This window comes from Dromiciops gliroides, chromosome 1, assembly GCF_019393635.1.
Source record: "Dromiciops gliroides isolate mDroGli1 chromosome 1, mDroGli1.pri, whole genome shotgun sequence".
NCBI lineage: Eukaryota > Metazoa > Chordata > Mammalia > Microbiotheria > Microbiotheriidae > Dromiciops > Dromiciops gliroides.
Genome location: NC_057861.1, coordinates 630,441,587 through 630,460,802, shown reverse-complemented (window position 1 = coordinate 630,460,802; position 19,216 = coordinate 630,441,587). Strand labels below are relative to the sequence as shown.

Below are 19,216 nucleotides of genomic sequence, written 5' to 3'. Positions count from 1 at the left end.
GACTTTAGTGGAAAGTATTAATACTACCAGAAATAAAATGGGAACAGATTCTTTTCCAAAATCACAAGGTATGTTAGGAGCCCCAAATCAGCATTTTGCACATATTTGTCTGCCTGACATAGATCACATAGTTTTGTTTGAATATTGGTCTTATTGCTTTGTGAATATTATATTGTAGTGGCTCAGCGTTAATATGGTAGATTCTCTCAGAATGAGCCATGTATAAAAGTTCCATGATGCAACCAGTGTATTTGAATTCATTGGCAGAGAGCTGTGCCTCCAGTCATGTGATCGGGGGTTGCTGTGATTAGCTGGTACGTTTGCAGGATTCTATGTTTAAATTGGTGTGTAGAGGAGGAGGAGAGGCTGCAGACAGTGAGTCAGCAGTTAGGGCTGGTAAGCTTTCTTAATTTCTTTTAACAAACTAATTCAAAGATTTTATCAAGTAAATGTTTTTGTAATATAATTTGCTCTTCAGTAATCTGCTGTGTTGATTTACAATATGCTATAGAATATCACATTGATTTTAAAATGTACTTAGAATGTGGATTTTTTTTTCAGTGATCAGAGCTTTTTTTGTGTGTAATTGAAACCTTTTGAAAGATCTGACTTGGTGATTTTGATTTTAAAATGTATAAAGAAGGCAGACCTTAAATGGATATGCTCCATTGCAATCTATAGATTGGAACATTGCTATAGTATTAGCTGACAATTATACTCAAGCTGTACACCTCAGTATTAGGTTAGTAAGATAGTAAGATAACATTTTAGATACCAGAGTAAAAAGCAGTATTTAAATAGCTTTGAGTCAGTATGAAACCTTTTTTAATTTTACTTAGAGACAAAAGTCAAACTGTATAAAAATCACTTGTTTTAAAAATAAACTATTAATATGACCCTATTATGAAGTCGACTAATTTCTGTGGTTTCCATGAACAGAATTGATGTAGACTAGGCAGCCATATAAGGTTTTGTTCCTTTCTGCTGCCATGACAGCATTTACATTAACTGACAAAGGTCTTACTCCTTGCTTGTCAGAATTATATTGTCAGAGTTGTTTAGAGCAGTACTTAGCTTTGGTGTACTAGTGCATTGGAGACAAAGGGCTGTATGTGTACTGTTTAAGGCTAGTGTGTTTCTGGGGAAATAAGACACTGTACTTAATAATTACAGGGTTTGGGGACTGTGTATAGGACAGTTCTGGGGTGACCATTAATATGCACAGTTTTGCTTCATAGACTAAAAAAGCTTACAATTAATATATTTTAAGTAAGTAAATGCTCTTTCTCTCCATAAAGTATTAGAGATTGGAGCTCTTTTCCCTCTTGTGTTGATTCAGAAGTTAATTGGGTGTTTTTTTTGTTTTGTTTTATTTTTATTTTTTATTTTTATCAAAGTGTCAATTTCAGGTAGCTATGAACTCTTGCACAATTTAAACAAGTTTGAGTAGCCAAGTTGTTAACATTTGACAAACTCTGATGACCTATGTTTAGCATTAAGGCTTGAAAGTTTGTATCCATGTTATGTAATGATGTGAAAGGTCTCCAGGAGATTGACTTAGATATGAAGTGCTTGGAACATAACTTGATGAATTGCAGTTTCGCTTTAATTTATAAGCTTATTTATCTAAAGAAAGAGAGCAGAATACAAATGTTTGTGTTCTTTATGCATAAAATACCTGCTCCTGAGTACCAGTCTTTTCTCCCACTAGATCTTGTCAGCTTCACCTGTTTCTGTTTGAGTCTCTGTCCTCCAGAGTGTCCCACTGGCCCCCATGGACTACTTTGGGATTTAGGGTTGTTTGAAGAGCCAGCCATGTACCTCCAGGCAACAGTGTGTGCCAGCTGTATTACTCAGCACTTCCTGGCTGGTTTTCATTAATGTTGAAAAGGGTCTCCTGGTTGTTGTTTTTTTTTAAGATTTTTTATAGTTTTGTTGTCATTTTGACTCCTGAGACTTTTTCTTATGCATGGTTTCATCTGTTCTGAAAGATTGGCTTTTTAAAATTGAGAAGACTTACAGTTTATATTTAATAAAATATTCGAGAGAATTTGGGTTCTGACAATAAAAAATGAAACCTAATAAAAATTCACTTCAATTCAACAGGAATTTATTAATTGCCTATGGTGTACTAGGAAGTATTCAAGGCACTAGGGATACACAAAAATGGAAACCCCTGGCCTGAGGGAGGTCACATTTTGCAAGTAATATGTACAATGAAATATAAATTTAAAATATGCACATAAAGTAATTTGGGGGAGAGATATTCCTCTAACAATTAGCCATATCTAAGAAGATCTAGAGGGTCCTCTTGCAGAAGGGTAAGCCTTAGCAGGAGCTAGGGATTCCAAAATGTGGAAGGAAGGAAGGGAAAGAGAGGAATTAAAAACTAGATAATATGAATGAGGAAAATGATGCCTTGGATAAGGATTAAATTAAACATTTCAGGATTAGGTTAGGCCTGGTGCAGTGTATCTTTCTTGCAAGTGGGCCAATCATGCCTCAGCAGTCTTATGGTCATCTAAGAAAATATATGCATTTCCTGGAGTAGTGATAAATCTAGAATGAGTAGGCTTAGTCTGCTCATGTTAAGATGCTTTCCTCTGTTATGACAATTCAGTTTTCTCTGGGGGGGGGGGGTTGTAAAATGTATGAACTGGACATTGGGTGTAGGGAGTCTTACTTCAATGTACTTCTGAAAGTCTCTTCCCTGTCTAGGGTGACTTCCAGATAACCCAATGGATTTCAGTGGGAAAACTAGATGATCTATCTAGCTTAGGTTAACTGAAAAGATTCAGATATAGCTACCCCAAGTAGTTTTAAGATAAAATTGTTTATTCAGTTTGTCTGCTGAAAGATAAATGGTTGCTTTAGAATTTTTCATCAGCTGTATTTATCAAATTTGGAAAAATTGTTATATCTACAAGAAACAGTGAAGGCCTTAGATCTTTTTAAGATGTCTTGATGCTTTCTTTTCTATACCACTGCCATTTTTCAGTGACTCCTGCCTCTCAGCAATAGAACCCTACCTTCTAACAAAGAAGTACAGCTAAGTAAAACAAATTAAAACATTGAGCTTTCTATTTTAAAAGATTTGCGCACGTTCTTTTTGCTGTTACTTCTTGGATTTTTATGTATTGATTTAATGAATGTCATAGATAAAACAAACAATTATAAAGCATTTAACCACTAGCATTGAGTAAAAAGTATGTGATTAGCCTTTCCCTGACTAGGAGCCTGGGAAGCACTACCATGTGCTTCATCACCAAGTTTTACTTCCTGTTTCAATGCCCTTTATAACTTCAGAGTTTTCATTAATTCCTCATTAAGCTTGATACAGAGACTGATTATCAAATGAGGTTCACTATTACAATAGTCTAAATAGGAAATGAAATGATAAGCAATCCAAAGTGGAGTCTGCACAATGCAAATGAAATGTCTTACCTTGGAAAGTTGGACAGATAGTATGTGCCATGTACGAAAGAAAACAGAAATTTGTGTGCCTCTATTTCAGAAGCTAGCATCGCTGTGTTGTTCAGTCACAGCTGAAAACCCAAATGAAGGTTTTAAATGTCTTTCCTTGCTGTCATCTATTAGAAGGACTTCTTGATTGGCTGCTGTGACCCTGTCTCAGGTGGGTAGGTGAGGTGTTGACCTGGTTCCAGTCTGGCTTCCTTGTACTCTCCAAATGTTTAGTCAGAACTCAGCCAGCCTGTTGGAGCATGCCAGCTTGTTCTGTTTGTGCCTGCCAGACCTCAGTGTCTATGTAATATACACAAAATTAGTCTTTTACTTTTCCCCTGAAGCTATTGTTCTGTCCACTTTGACTATGATTTCTGTGTCTTCTGTTTTAAGCTGATCATGGGGCAATTATATTGGTAACCTTTTGATTTTCCATCTTCAAATGAACAGCCCTGTGAAATGGTGAGCATAGCTTTAATCTTGATTACTGTTTCATTGCTACTGAATTTAGCTTGCCTTGATATCAGGTTAAGAATAAAGTCTCTTTAAAGCTGTTGATTAAAGAAAGTGAAAATGCTTATTTGGCATTTTTCATCTCATTTGCTTTGCAATAGTATTGTGGGGGGTTTTTTGTTTGTTTTTTTTGCAGGGCAATGAGGGTTAAGTGACTTGCCCAGGGTCACACAGCTAGTAAGTGTCAAGTGTCTGAGGCTGGATTTGAACTCAGGTCCTCCTGAATCCAGGGCTAGTGCTTTATCCACCGTGCCACCTAGATGCCCCCAGTAGTATTGTGTTTTAATGACATCTTTAGAAGTGTGAAGTATTTAGGCAAAAGTCAAATCAATATAGTCATATTTAATATTAGCTTAGCTTTATTATCCAGTCTAGATTTAATGATTCAATTATGAATTTTTTCAATTATGAATTATTTAAATAGAAAATTTAATTTTCCCACATCCACTAAACTACTTGAAAATCTCTAAACAGCCTTCTCATTGTTGAATCATGAAATGTGAAATATGTAAAAGTTCCCCTTCTTCCTCCCAAAAGAAACAAAACAAAACCCATACATTCAAAGAAATTTGTCAGTTGGTAGAAACTAGGAAGTTGAAAACTAGGTTGTAATCTAGAATTATCATAAAATTAGTTTGAAAATACTATTCTTAGAAAACTAAAAAGGTTTTATATTTTCTCCTGTAAAAGATGAACTGTGTATGACTCATCATTTTAATACAGCATTTGAAAAGCATGTAAATAGATAGGAGTAACAGACCACATCATATTCTAGGATACCTGAAAAACAAGGCATAAATAGAAATGTTACCTACCCTCTTGGAATTCACTTAAACAGCTGATACTTATTGAGGACCTCTTCAGTTTGTGACATTGTTTCAGATATGGGAAATAGATTTTTTAGTTTCTTCATCTGTAAAATGAAGGGGTTAGACAAATTGGCCTCTGGGTCTTTTCCAACACTTATCTGTGATCCTGTGAATATGGTCTTTATTTTCAAAGAGCTTACAGTCTATTTGGGAAAATAAAACTCATGCATAGGAAATAACATGAAGAGCGAAAAGACATATAAGTTAATTAAATGGTAACAAACTATCAGTGTTGTAGGAGTTCAGATGAAATGAATAAATGCTTGTTGGTTGAAGGGAGGATAAATAAATACTGAAGCAGTTAAGGAAGACTTCTGAAAGAGATGGAATTTGAACTCACCCTTGAAGAACTGGCAGAATTTAGTTAGAGAACATTCCAGGTCATGGCAATGTCATCCATCAGCAACTTTTCATGGGACGGTGAGAATATTGGCCTTTCTGTAATAGAGTATTCTGCAGAGTATGGAGAGGAAAATAAAAACCAAAATGAAACTAATTTGTGGAGATTATTAAATATAACAGGCAGAGGAATATAAGACTTAATGTGCTAAGTAGTGAGGGGTTACTATAGTTTCTTAAGAAGGATAGTGACATAGTGAAAACTATATTTAAGGAAGATTTGTCTGGTGTTGGCATGCTAGATGGACTGGAGAGGGTAGAGGCTGGTATAGGGTGGCATTCTTGGAAACTGTTGAATTATTCATCCAAGTGCAAGGTGATGAGAACCTGAACAAGAGTGACAGCAGTAGGAATGGAGAGAAAGGAACATGCAGGAAATACTATGAAAGAATTGCTAGAACTCTGTGATTAGTATTAGAGGAAGGCAAAGAGGGATGAGTCAGGGATGATGTCTGGTTACCTAGCTTATGCTATTGGGACAATGGTAGTATCACTAATGGATGATTGAGAGCTGATTTGGTAGGAAGAACATCCAGGTATCAGTATCTAATGTATTTTTGGAAATAGAAGACTGGAATTTGGATTCAGTGAACATTTGGGTACCTGCTCTATGCAGATAAGGACAAAAATGAAATAATCTTTTCCCTCAGGCAACTTCTGGTAAGATGATAAAACGTCTATGCAGATAAATTAATACAAATTAATGGAGAGAGAGAGAAGACAGAATGAAAGGGGGGAGATGACAGAAAACACAATGCGAAAAAGAAAAAAAAAGAATGAGAGAGAATAAGATAGAGGGAGAAGACAGAATGAGAGAGAAAAGAAAGGGAGATAGAGAATGAATGAGAGACAGACCATATGCTTCTTGTCAGTCTAGTGAAACAGCTTTTTCACAAAATTCTTCAGTTAATGATTGTGTAACGTTGCAAATCAGGGGCATTTTAATGGATTCTTTTAAAAGTATTCTCTTTAGCAAATACTAAGTACAGTTCTCTCTGTTTATAAGCAGGTTGTCATGTTGTTGTTGTTTGTCCTTTGTTCTTGAAGAGAACCATGACATCAGGGAGGTAATGTCATGACTTGTAGTGAATTGGATTTAAGTGAGGGAGGGCTGTGCAGAGTCACCAACCTCACACTCTCCTGCAGAGCCATGTGGGTCCAGTGGCAAGATATAGATCAGGATGATCTGGAAATGGCCCAGATGCTGTGGGAAACCTCAGCCTCTTCAAGCTGAGGTCTTTCCCAGGTCTCAGTTTGCCTGAGGCAATCAATGCCCATTCTGTGCCTGAATGAATGAATGAATGAATGAATGAATGAATGAATGAATGAATGAATGAATCTGGGAGGGGAAGACCCTCAGGGTTTTTGGCCAAAACAGAAACTGTTGCTGTTTACAGGCCCTCTGAGCCATCTCTGGAAAGGAAGCTGCCATCTGGAATCACAGGATTTGGGTTTAAATCCTGGCTCTGCGGCTTTATAAGCAGATAATGATTATCTGTATGCTGAATATTTTTTTAGGTATCACCTGGATGGGATGTTTGGTTGATATCTAGTCATTTTCTTCTCTGAGGTAGTCTTCTGACCTTGGTGGTTACTTAGTGTACATTATTTCTATCTTTGACCTCCTTGGGATATATACATACCAAATGAATACCTAGGTAAAAGGGAACAGGCATTTTAGTCATTTTCTTAGCATAGTTTCCAGTTACTTTCCAGAATGGTTGGAGCGATTTGGCAGCTCCAACAACAACATATTAGTGCTCCTCTCTTTCCTAAGCTCCTTTAACATAAACTATTTTCATCTCATGTTATTTTTGTTAATTTGCACATTGTAAGGTAAAATCTGAATTCTTTTGATTTTCCTTTCTCTCATTTGAAACAAAGGAGTATACCTTCTACTAAATACGAGGGTTTTAGCAGACTTCAAACTTAATGTTCATTATTAGTGTGGTATGGTAGCCAAAAAGACCAAAATTAGTATCGTCTTCAATAACTTTAAGAACAACTTCGGTAAGCTGAATAGTGCCTGGAGGAGGGCAGTCTAAATTTAGACTGGAGAAGTGATATCCATTTTCAGATATTTGAATGGTTGTCAGGTGGAAGAAGGATTAAATTTGATCTTTTTGCACCTAGTTCTGTACTCTGTGGACAAAGGATGGTAGTTGTGAAGAGGCAGATACAGACTTGAAGTCAGGAAAAGCTTCCTAACAATTAGAACTATTCCTAAGTGGAATAGGCTGCCTCAAGAAATGAGTTCTCTCTCAGTGCAAGCCTTTAAGCATAGGCTGGATGATTGCTTCAGAGGCTTGTTGTAAGGATTCTTTTTGATTGGTGGATTGGGCTAAGTGACTGTTGAGGTACTTTCTAACACTAAAATTCAGTGATTGTGTAAAAGTTTCTGGAATATGGACAGTTGAGAAGATAGATACCTCAGTTTGTGCCCCCATAAACATGCCCCTTGTGTTCCGAGAGGGGTTTTTTTTGTTTTTTTGTGACCGCAGTCTTCTTCTATGTTCATAGATTTCCCAACCATAAGCTTCCCTTCCAGCATGACTCTCTGGTGGAAACCTTTATCACATCACTTAGGCATTTGGGATTACTTTTCCATTCTTCAGAGACTAGTATTTCATCACTACTAGCCATGAACAGCATTGGAAGAATGCTAATATTAAAACGAGGCATCTCTGCTTCAGGGAAGTGTCATTAAAAGAACTTTAACTACCTGAAGTTCAACCCACTTAAATGTTCCATCTTGGGCCTGATTCATCCATCTACTGAAAGAAAGAAACCTAAGTTGTTCTCTAGTGATATTGAAGATGTTTTGACTAAAGTGAAGTCAAAGGGGGTTGGGGGAAATCACCTGAGGTTCTCCACATGCTTCTGTTCACAGACTGTATGGTGAACCGAAACACTATGGAGTCTTCTCTAAAATTCATAGTAACGCCAAAAATGGCTGTGTCCATTCACACTAGAAGTGGATGAACAATACATCTTGCTCTGAAAGTAACTTAACTTTGGGCAAGTACTACAGATGAATGATAAGTTGTGTTCAGAAATGAGTAGGATAAGATCAGAATAGAAGGAAGTTTAGAAATGCTTGCTGTGATTCCAGGCTGCTCCCCTCTCACAAAATTGTAATATCAATAGCCTCCCTGTGATTCTATATAATAGCACATGATTGAACATTAAAAATTATTAGCAACCTGAAGGAAATTGGAAAGGTACTTCGTAGGCAAAAGTAAGTTTTAGCATATTACCAATTATAGGTTCTATGTGAGATGCAAAAAAAAAAAAAAAGACGTGATTGAGATTATATGTGAAAAACAAGTTAAGCTACTAACATACTTTTGTTGGAGATCTGAATTGTTCTAGCCATTCTGGAAAATAATTTGCCACTGTACTCAAAAGTCACTAAACTATCTATAACTTTTGGCCCAGCAATAAGAGGTTTATATCCCAAAGAAATCAAGTAAAAAGGAAAGGACTCACACATATAAAATTATAGCAGTGATTGTGTTGTGGCAAAGAACTAGAAACTGGAAGTGCCTATCAATTAGAGAATGCCTGAACAAGTTATAGTATATAGATGAAATGGAACATAATTGTGCACTATGGGGGCAGCTAGGTGGCACAGTGGATAGAGCACCGGCCCTGGATTCAGGAGTACCTGAGTTCAAATCCGGCCTCAGACACTTAACACTTACTAGCTGTGTGACCCTGGGTGAGTCACTTAACCCCAGTTGCCTCACTAAAAAAAAAAATTGTGCAGATTAGATGAGATGAGAAAATTTCAGAGACTCCTGAGAAGACATAGCAACTGATTAAGAGGGAAGTGAGTAGAACCAGAGCGTTTATATGATAAAAACATTGTAAAGAAAATTAACTATGAAAAACTTAACTCTGACCAAAGCAGTGACAACAGAAGAGTTATGATTAAGCCATGCTAAATACTTCCTGATATAGAAAGGACTCAAAGGGAAGAAAAAGAAATACAATTTTGACTCTGGCTACTCTGTTGATTTTTTTTTTAAGATTCTGCTTATTTATTACAGGGTTTTAAAAAAGTATATTAATGGGATGATTTGGAAGGAAGAGGGGTCTAGCAATAGTCATGTCCCCTCAAAAAGGAAAAGAAAAAAAGAAAGCTATTGAAACATTTTTAAAATGCCTAGACAAGAACAGAAGGAAGCACTGACAAGCAGTACAGCTTTGAAAGTAACATTGGTGACTAAACAACATGGAATTCACAGTTTCACATATAATCTTTTTTTTTTAAGTTTTGCTTTGTTTATGGAAATTGCCCCCCTCCCCCTTTTTTGGTGTAAAGCTCAGAATAAGGAAAAAAAAGATAAAAAGAGGTATACTGACCTTTAATGAGAATAAGAAACAATAAATGGACATCCTGAGTGTCACATTGGTACCTTTGAAATATTGAAAGCATCATGGGAAGCCCTAGAGTAAGATGGGCGGAATCTTTATGTGGAATGTTTATGAACATTTATAGATTAGGATAGCATGGATGAGAAGGCATGAAAGGGTTGTGTGCTTCATTGATGGAACAGATACCCACACTGATAAAACAAACCCATTAAGTATTTTTGCTCTAGTTTTGATAATTTTTGATTTATTCTCTGCTTATCTGCATCCTATCCAGTCTTTGAAATTCTATTCAAGTCTTGCCTCCTATATGAAAAATCTCCCGTCTCTCCTAGTCTTAATTATATTCAGTCTTATGGTGTTCTATTTTATTTTATATAATACTTTTTCATATATTTAAAAATTTTAAATTAATTTATAATAATGTTAATGACTAACATGTAGCCTTTGAAGATTGCAAGATACTTTATGTATATTCTTATTTGAGTCTCACCACAGATCTGTGAGGTAAGTGCTATAGTTGTTATCCTTATTTTGCAAATGAGGAATTTGTCCGGCCTCAGACACTTAACACTTACTAGCTGTGTGACCCTGGGAAAGTCACTTAACCCTAATTGCCTCACTAAAAAAACCAAAAACCCCCCCCAAAACCCCGAGGAATTTGAGGCTGAGATTGGCCAGTAGTCACATAGCTAATAAATTTCAAAGGCAGGATTCTACAGCCCAGGTCCTAGATTCTACATTGTATATTCTCTCTACAACACTAGGTTGCCTCTCATATATATTATCTCAGGAGAAATATGTCTCACATATTTCTTTTGTATTCTTCTTTAGTAATACTAGATATTATAAATGCTCAGTGCTCATCAAATTGAACATAAGATCATGGGAAGATCATTTTAAAAAATAATTGGGACTAGAAAAAATAACAATTTGTGGACATTAAAGAAAAAATAAAATTAGTCCCTGATATTAAAACCTGCAGGGGGAAAGCCTTGCTCTGTAATTGAATGCTTTCATAAAAGTTGTGTCATGTCCTTCCTATGAGAAAACCCTATTTAAACTTGATTAGAGAACAGAGTGAGGTAATTTCCTAGCAGGAGGCTTCTGGAAAAGCTATTTGAAGTCAGTCTTAACATGGGAAGCCCTTCTTCTTACCTTGTTCTCCACTTCTTTTGTTCTTGGTTTTGTTCAATAATTTTCTCCAATATATAAGATTTTAAGGAATTGGGGGAAAAAATGAACATAGCATATATCACGGTCAGTCCAAGCTATATTTGCAGAAAAGATGTGTCTCTGTTGGAATCTTATGTGTTTCTGTCAAACAGATAAACATTCTCATAAGGCATTCCCTAATTGTCCAAAAAAAAAAAAGTCTAGTGGTAAAATAACTAACCTCTGTCTTTCAGGGAAAATTAAAGTAGGAGATTAGAAATCATCAGGAGTGGGCCAGATAGGTGGCACAGTGGATAGAGCACCGGCCCTGGAGTCAGGAATACCTGAGTTCAAATTCGGCCTCAGACACTTAACACTTATTAGCTGTGTGACCCTAGGCAAGTCACTTAACCCCAATTGCCTCACCAAAAAAAAAAAAAAAAAGAAATCATCAGGAGTGAATTGACTCAGGGATGTGATATGTTGTAAATGACAATTGTGGAGGCATCTTCTCTGGAGATGGTTAGGAAAGGGGGATGAAAAGGGGCATTTCTTACTCTGGTTCCTGTATGTTTTCCCAGAGTTTCTTCTAGCCATGTGGTTCTAATAGTCTGAAAGCACTTTATGTTCAGATGTTATCTCTAGACCAGGAAGTTGTTAAATTGGAGTCCATGAACTTGTCTTTTAAATATTTTGATAACTGTGCTTGAATATAATTAGTTTCCTTTATAATCTTATGCATTTTATTTTATGAATTTAAAAACATTATTTTGTAAAGAGATTGATGGAATACCAGAGGAAGCCCATGATACAAAATAAGGTTAAGAACCCCTGCTTTAGAGGGAACAACCAATTCCTTAGATTAGGGATATTGTTGTCTTCCTCTAGTTTTATTTCCTAGCCCAGGAGAACTAGATGTCATTGTCACTTTACAGGGTGGATGTTCTGAGGTAACTAAAAGTAGGAAATCTGTAATTCTGCTCTATAAAGTCTCATTAACATATATGCTGAAATAAAGTCAGAGATGAAAATAAAACATCTTCTAGTTGACTGAGTTGGACATTTTTGGTTCAGGAAAGGGTAGCCCAAGCAATGCTAGAAGCTGGGGTAATATATGCTTTTGTAGTACTTTGAGTATTTCTCTGCTCCCTTTCTCTCCTCATATGCTGGACAAACCCTTTAATTCTACACTCACAGATTCTAGGATTTTACTTTGCTCCTTTAAGGAATTTCCAGCATCTAAAAGACTAGGCTGCAATGTTCCACTTTACCAGTATCTGCAGTCTGAATTCTTTTATGTTCATGGCAACACCAAAAAATATTGGTTCTAACTTGCTGAATTTTTAAGTAAATTTTTGTAAAACAAGTTTTAAAAAAATTTTACTGATTAAAACATCCCCCACATTATCTTCATTTCAGAATGTCTGTCTCCCCTATCCTTAATCTCTCCCCTATCCCTATAACATAGGCTGTTAACATTGCCATTTACCTATCCAACAAGCTATAACAAGAAATTAATAAAAAAAAAAAGTAGTTCAGGAAAACTAAGCTACCATGTCAACTGATTATGACAGTGTAAGTATAAAAGCAAGTTTATTTTAAATAGAGAATACTCCAGTGTTGCTAATTTCTAATAAATAGCCTGCTGGCTGGCCAGCCCTAGGATAGATATTAATACTACGAGGGATATAAGAGAATTCCTGGTTCCCGACTACAGAAACTTTATGGTTTAATTGGGAAAACACAACAGAACTGAATGAAAAACCTACAGGATAGTTTAAAGCTGTCTATAATTTTGTTACATTGTGTGGTATAAACTGCCATTGCTCTAGGAATTCATAGGTGAGCAAAGGTCATGGTGAGCAGAGTAGTCAAAAAAAGACTACTTCATGGAAGGAAGTAGCATGAATCTTGGAGGATGGGAGAACTTGAAGTAAGTACAGGATTTGAATTGGTGGGGAAGAGAGATTATAGGCAGGGTAAAAGAATGAAGAAAGACAACAAAAGTAGGAATGAGCACAATTTTTATGGTAAGCAGTAAGGAGACCACTGATTAGAATAGAAGGTTCATGTTGAGGAGTCAAAGGAAATAACACAGCATGGAGAAACTGGAAATGATGTGATGGGCAATGGGGGAACTTTTTTCATTTGTAGGACAACGAAGGTGGTACAAATTTTAGAAAGAATAACGTTAGTCTGTAGAGTGAATTTAAGTGGAGAGAAACTAGAGGCAGCTAACTAATCCAAACTTTGTTGATGGGGGCCCAGAAGACGTTGGTAACCCTGAGAATGGAAGAGGAAAGTGAGAGTTCCAAAGAAGACATTTTGCAGAAAGAGTTATTAAAACAAGATAGCTGTATTTTTCTTTTTTTGCATGTAAAACAATGGTTTCATTTTTAGGCACTTTCAGAAATTTCTAAGTTAATGGTTAACAAGGTAGCAATGTTTATAAAAGTTTTTGCTTGAGTAACACTACTGCTTATGTTTTATGCAGATGTGATGGAAAACGCATTAGATTGAAATCATATACTAGAAATTATATTCAGTTTTGGAATATATTTAATGGTCAACATTTCAGCAAATGATGAGAAATGTGAAGTATTAGGTGGATCATATCCTCAGTGAAATGAAGATATTGACAAGTATCATGATAAGTGCTTGGCTTCATTGCCTTTGTTTGTTGGGGAGAGGAAAATGCTGACTTTATAATGGAATTGAAAGCTGATTAAAGAAAAAAATATGGACCCATTTTTACATTGACTAAATTCAGTTGCTCAAATGTATTAGTCAAGCTGGGTTTTGAGAAGATTTTCTCAAGATCAGTTTAGGAGATGCCTTTGAATCAATTATCAAGTAAGTAACAGAGTTTTATTTTGTTTTGTTTTTTCTTAAAGTTTTCCCCATATTCTCTAATTCCTTAATTTTTAGACTAATGGTTTCTCACCATCTTGAAAACTTTAAAAGCAAGCTTCTATCTGAGAGACAAGGAGTTTATTTTTTGTGACATTTGATTGCTAAAGAGTAATCTCCCTATAAATCCTTTGAAGAATAGAATAAACACAGCCTTTTAATAAATGGCTTAGATGTGTTGTAGGTAATGTGATATTTTGTTTAACAGGTTCTGCTTTAGATCTACATTTTAGTGATATAAATGTTGCATCCCTAGATAAAGAACTAGAAGATCAAGAAACCAGTGACCTTGGAATAACAAGTAAGAATTGTTCTTTTTAAGACTTGTTCTTATCATACTCTAATGATAGTTTTTCAATGTTACCTTTTTCCTCTTTGTATGGAGCTTTCATCTTTTTTTCCAACATTTGATGGATGATTTATGTTGGGTGTGCATGGAAAATTTTATTCTTCCCCCTTTTTGAATTTTCCTTTTTTTTTAGGTATCACCTTTTTTTTTTTTTACTTCCCCACTGCCTTGTTTTTCTCAACATCTTTGTATCCTCTGTACTCTTGCTTCCTCCAGACTTTCTGCGCTTCCCCTTTTTTACATTGTTTCTAACCAAATGCCTATCATTTTCTTTGCTCAGTTCTATAATTACTTGTTGCCTGCCTTCCCATTAAAGAGTGGGGCTGCTTGGGATGTCCAGCCATACCTACAAAGGGCCAAAATTCTAGCTTTTACTGGCACCAGAAGTAAAGGTGCATTTTATTTGATCTTTAGTATGATAGGTCAGCTAGGTGGCGCAGTGGATAAGAGTGCAGGGCCTGGAGTCAGGAAGACTTGAGTTCAAATCCATCCTTAGTCACTTAGTAGCTGTGTCACCCTGGGCAAGTCACTTAACCCTGTTTGCCTCAGTTCCTTATCTGTAAAATGAGCAAAATAAGGAAATGGCAAACCACTTTATTATCTTTGCCAAGAAAACTCCACATGGAGTCATGAAGAGTTGAACATGACTGAAATATCTAAACAACAAAAACAAACATGATGAGGCACCATGGAGTATATAATTTCCTAGCAGCTTTTTTCAGGGGTTGGGGGGGGTGGTAAAGGTGGGGGCAGACAGGAATAATGAGAAATGAAAGCCCATAAAAATTAGTTACAGTCTTTGGACCACATCGAAAGAGCAGAAAGTAAGCTCTGGCCCATATCCTGTCAGTCAGGTCTGGTCTCCATTGAGTTAAGAAGTCAAGAAACACATCAAAGAAAGTCACTGAGTTATAGCCAGAGAGATGTTCATTTTCCTACTAGCAGCAAAATTCTAGTGGTAAAAGTATAAAGGCCTATGGAACAGCAACAACTTCCAGTGCTTGTGAAGCATCTGACAAAACCACAATTCTGTAAGAAGTGGTACTTGTCTCTCTAAGCCTTCTAGCACCTAGGAGAATAGCAACTCCATGCTTATAGGCTAACCTGGGAATTAAGTTCTGCTCAGTAATTGCAGGATAGAATCTCAGGTACTCTCTTCTTATCTGATCTTGGCACTCACAAATGTAGGTCTTTTTAAATCTGGGCCAGTAGATGAAGAAGCTTTGTATAGTTCTTTGTCCAGGTAATAACAAAGTTGACAATAAGGAGAGAAAGAATTGTTGGAGTTGAATTAGAAGAAAGAGTAGCCATTTAAGAGGAGTGATAAAGAAAAGGGTGAGTTTTTTTGTCCTAGATAATAAAGTCGGTTAAGTGAAGTAATTCATATCACTGACTAGTATTTGAACATAAATAACTCAAATTCCATAGGCCTTTCAGTTTTATAGTGATATAATTGGACAGTCGTTTATTAAATCTATACCATGTATAAGACACACTGTGTTAGCTGCCAGGGATACAAAGAAAAAAAATTTTAAATAGCCCATGCTCTCAAAGACCTTATGTTCTGTTGGAGAGTTATAACATATGCACAGATAAGTAAATACAAGATAGTTTTGAGGAATGAGCAAGCCTTAACAACAAAGAGGATGATGAAAGACATTAGCATAGGACATAACACCTGAGTGAAGCCTTGAACAAAGTTAAGAATTCTTAAGAACTAGTGATGAGGAAGTAAGTACATTTTAGGCTTGAGGGACAGTGTACAAAGACACAAAGATGGAAATTGAATGTTGAGTTTGGCAAGCAATAGATAGGCCAGATTTGGTTAGAGTAATCTGGATTCAGTCTAAAAAGATTGGCTAGAACCAGCTTATGGAAGACTTTGATTCTAGGCTAAAGAGCTTATATTTCATCGTAGAGGTAGTAAAGAGCCATTAAAGATTATTAAGCAGGACGGTGACTTAGACCCCTTTTAATCAGTACCAAATTGTTTTGATGATGACTGCTTTGTATTACAGTTTGGGATCTGATATGGCCCCTTCCTTCCCACTTTTTTCATTATTTCCCTTGAGATTCTTAACCTTTTGCTCCTCCAGCTGAATTGTGTTATTCTGCTTAGTTTTATAAAGTAACTCTTCAGTAGTTGGTTATAGATTTTATTTTCTGTAGTATTGCCATTTTTATTACTTTGGCACATACTAGTGATAAACAGTTGATCTCAATAGTTATTTAAATCTATCTTTATTTCTCTAAAGACTGTTTTGTAGCCCTACCAAAATAATTTCTATATATTTCTATTTTATTATATATTTTCTATAATTATTTTGAACAGAATTTCTTTTTCTGCTAGGTTTTGTTAATAATATACAGAAAGGCCAGTGGTTTTGTGGGCTTATTTCATAGCCTACTACTTTGATGAAATTATTTTAATTAATTTTTAGTTGAATCTCTAGGGTTCTCTGAGTAAACCATCATATAATTTACCAAAAGTCATAAATTTGTTTCCTTTTGCCTATTCTTATCATTTTCCACACTTTCAATCACGTGATTCCTTTTTCTTGTCTTACTCCCATTGCTGCCCTTTCTACAACTATATAAAATAATAGTAGTGATAATGGACTATCTTGCTTTACTTCTGAGCTTACTGGAAAGGCTTCTTTTATCATTTCTCCATTAAAGATGTTAGCTGTCACTTCTAAAAAGATTACTTTCTTAGTTAAACTTACTGATACTAGGAAATTACAGGATCAGGAAAGGAATTTTCACAATGATTGGGGGGTGGAGTTTTTGCACAAAATCAGTGCAGTTTGAATTAGAAGGGAAACAATTAACTGGGAAACATCTTTGTAGCATAGTTCTCTGATAAAGGTGTAATGTCCAAGATATCCAAGAAAATGACTTAAATAGATTATGAATATAAGAACAAGAAAGAAGTATTTAGGTAATGCCGTGCTTGACCTGATATTAGGAAGAGTTCCAAGTGTGGCCTTATATACTTAGTACCTCTGTGACCCTGGTCAAATCATGTTTGCTTCAGTTTCCTCAACTTTAAATGAGGATAGTAACACTTCTAGGTTTGTTGTGAGGATCAAATAATATTTGTAGAATACTTAACACAGCACCTGGAACATCATAGGCACTATATAAATGGTTAATTTATATAAATTACATAGAAATTCATATAAATAGTTCTCAAAAGAAGAAAGGCTGTCAACCACTATGTGAAAAGAAATCCTCCCAATCATTAATTGTAAGAGAAATATCAATCAAAACAAATCTGAGGTTCTGCTGCACATGAGTGGGCAAAGATGACACAACTTTTGGAGGCCATGTGGGAAGACCGGCACAATAATGCACTGTGGATGGGGCAGTGAATTGATCCACTCATTCTGGAAGGCAACTTGTATCTATAACCTAAGAATCACTAAATTGTGTGTGCTCTTTGTCACAGTGGTTTCGCTGCTGGGCGTGTACTCTCAAAGAAATCAAAGAAAGAACAAAAGGACCCATATATACTGCACTTTTTTTGGTAGCAAAAAAACTAAGGGGGGTGTATATTAACTGGGTAATGGCCAAACAAATTTTGATATTTTAATGTAATCAAATATCATTGCACCATAAGAAATTATGAAAGCGACAGAGTTAGAGAAATCTGAGAATTGAATGAACTTACACAGAGTGAAACAAGCAGCACTATAAATGCAGTTTATACAATAACTACAACATTGTAAAGTACTACAACTCTAGAAGATTTAAAAACTCTGATCGATATAGTGAGCAACATGACTGAAGAAGACCAATGATGAATCATATCTCCTACTTTTTGACAGAGAAGTGATAGGAGACAGATACATAGCCAGTGCATGGATTTGTTTGTTAGAAAGGAGGCCTTTTGTTTTTTTCTTAAGTAGAAGGAGTAGTGAGGAGGTTCTAGAGACAAGCTAGACAATATTGGAACTGCTAATTTAAATTTATTGCATATTTTAAAAAAATAAGCTGCATGTAATAGTCATTCACAATTTCATATACAATATTTTTTCTGATCCTTTTACATGGGAATGTTCATGTTTCTCAAGTTTATAATGAAAAGAAAATAGTATTTTAAAGATGTGAGGATTTTAGTTAACTGCAAACTCAATTTAAGTCAAAAGTTTGTTAGGACAGCTGAGAAAGGTAATATGATCATAATCTGTATTGAGAGAAGTGTAGCTTCCTAAGAAGCTGTTTGGTTATAAGACATCTAATATTGTGTTCAGATCTGGGCATGGTATTTAAGGGAGTAAAATTGATAAGTTGAAGAATGTTCAGAATAGTGTCCAGGATGGTGAAAGAGACCGAGTTCATACTATCTAAGGAACAATCAGTTTGAAGAAACTGAGAATGTTTAGCATGGAGAGTGAAGTCTCAAAGTAACATAATGAGAATATAATGGCTATCACTTGGAAGAGATATTTGACTTATTCTTTTTGATCTCAGAAAGCATAACTAGGAATAATGTGTGGGAACTGCAAAGAGGCAAATTTAAGCATGACGTGAGGAAAAACTTCCCAGTAATGAATTCTGTTCAGATGGGAGACCATCGACCTTGGGCAATGATGGGTCCCTCCTCAGTGGAATTCTTCAGGCAAAGATTGGCTGACTACTTTTGCTGGGCACATTGTATAAGAATTCTTTTCCATGTATATGGACTAAGAGCCTCTTCCAACTCTGAAATCCAATGGTTCTGTAAAATGTCTCCATGGGTTTTCTTACTTTGCTATCATAAAACATATGTGCCTTCTAATTGTGAGCTTACCTATAAATTCTTTGTTTCAGATAAAACTGACATTTCTTTTGCTACAAATTATCCTTTCAGTTTTCTGTTTCTTATATGTGAAGTTACACTTTTCATCAGTGTTTACCATGGCTCACCTCAGTTCTTCTACTTTGTTCTATGACCTTTGTTTTTCTAGAAGCATATCAGTTTAATTCAGCAGGTAACATTGTACCTCCCTCACATATATTAAAAACATAAAAATATTCCTTGGTTGCTTCAACAACAGAGATAATTTTGGCTATCCTCTAATTATTAATAAATATCAAGTAAGGCATAAGACAGGAGGTGTATGCTTACCTGGAAGAGATCACCTTTGTCATGGAGGATAGCCAGCAAAAAAATGCAGAATGGTTCTCCGTAAATTCT

General features: G+C 35.7%; 1 protein-coding gene across 8 annotated transcripts in view; it reads left to right on the top strand.

Moving 5' to 3' along the window:
• The window catches only part of UNKL (unk like zinc finger), a 124,284-nt gene that overhangs the window by 92,799 nt on the left and 12,269 nt on the right, over positions 1 to 19,216 (top strand). For 2 of the 8 annotated variants that reach the window (XM_043969398.1, XM_043969383.1), the window contains one exon: positions 13,894 to 13,986. In XM_043969398.1, the coding sequence (XP_043825333.1) occupies positions 13,894 to 13,986 (93 nt within the window). Of the gene's footprint in view, positions 1 to 49; positions 397 to 3,616; positions 3,635 to 13,269; positions 13,629 to 13,893; positions 13,987 to 19,216 lie in introns of those variants that run through there. The other 6 variants (XM_043969416.1, XM_043969424.1, XM_043969406.1 and 3 more) reach the window with 6 other exon arrangements.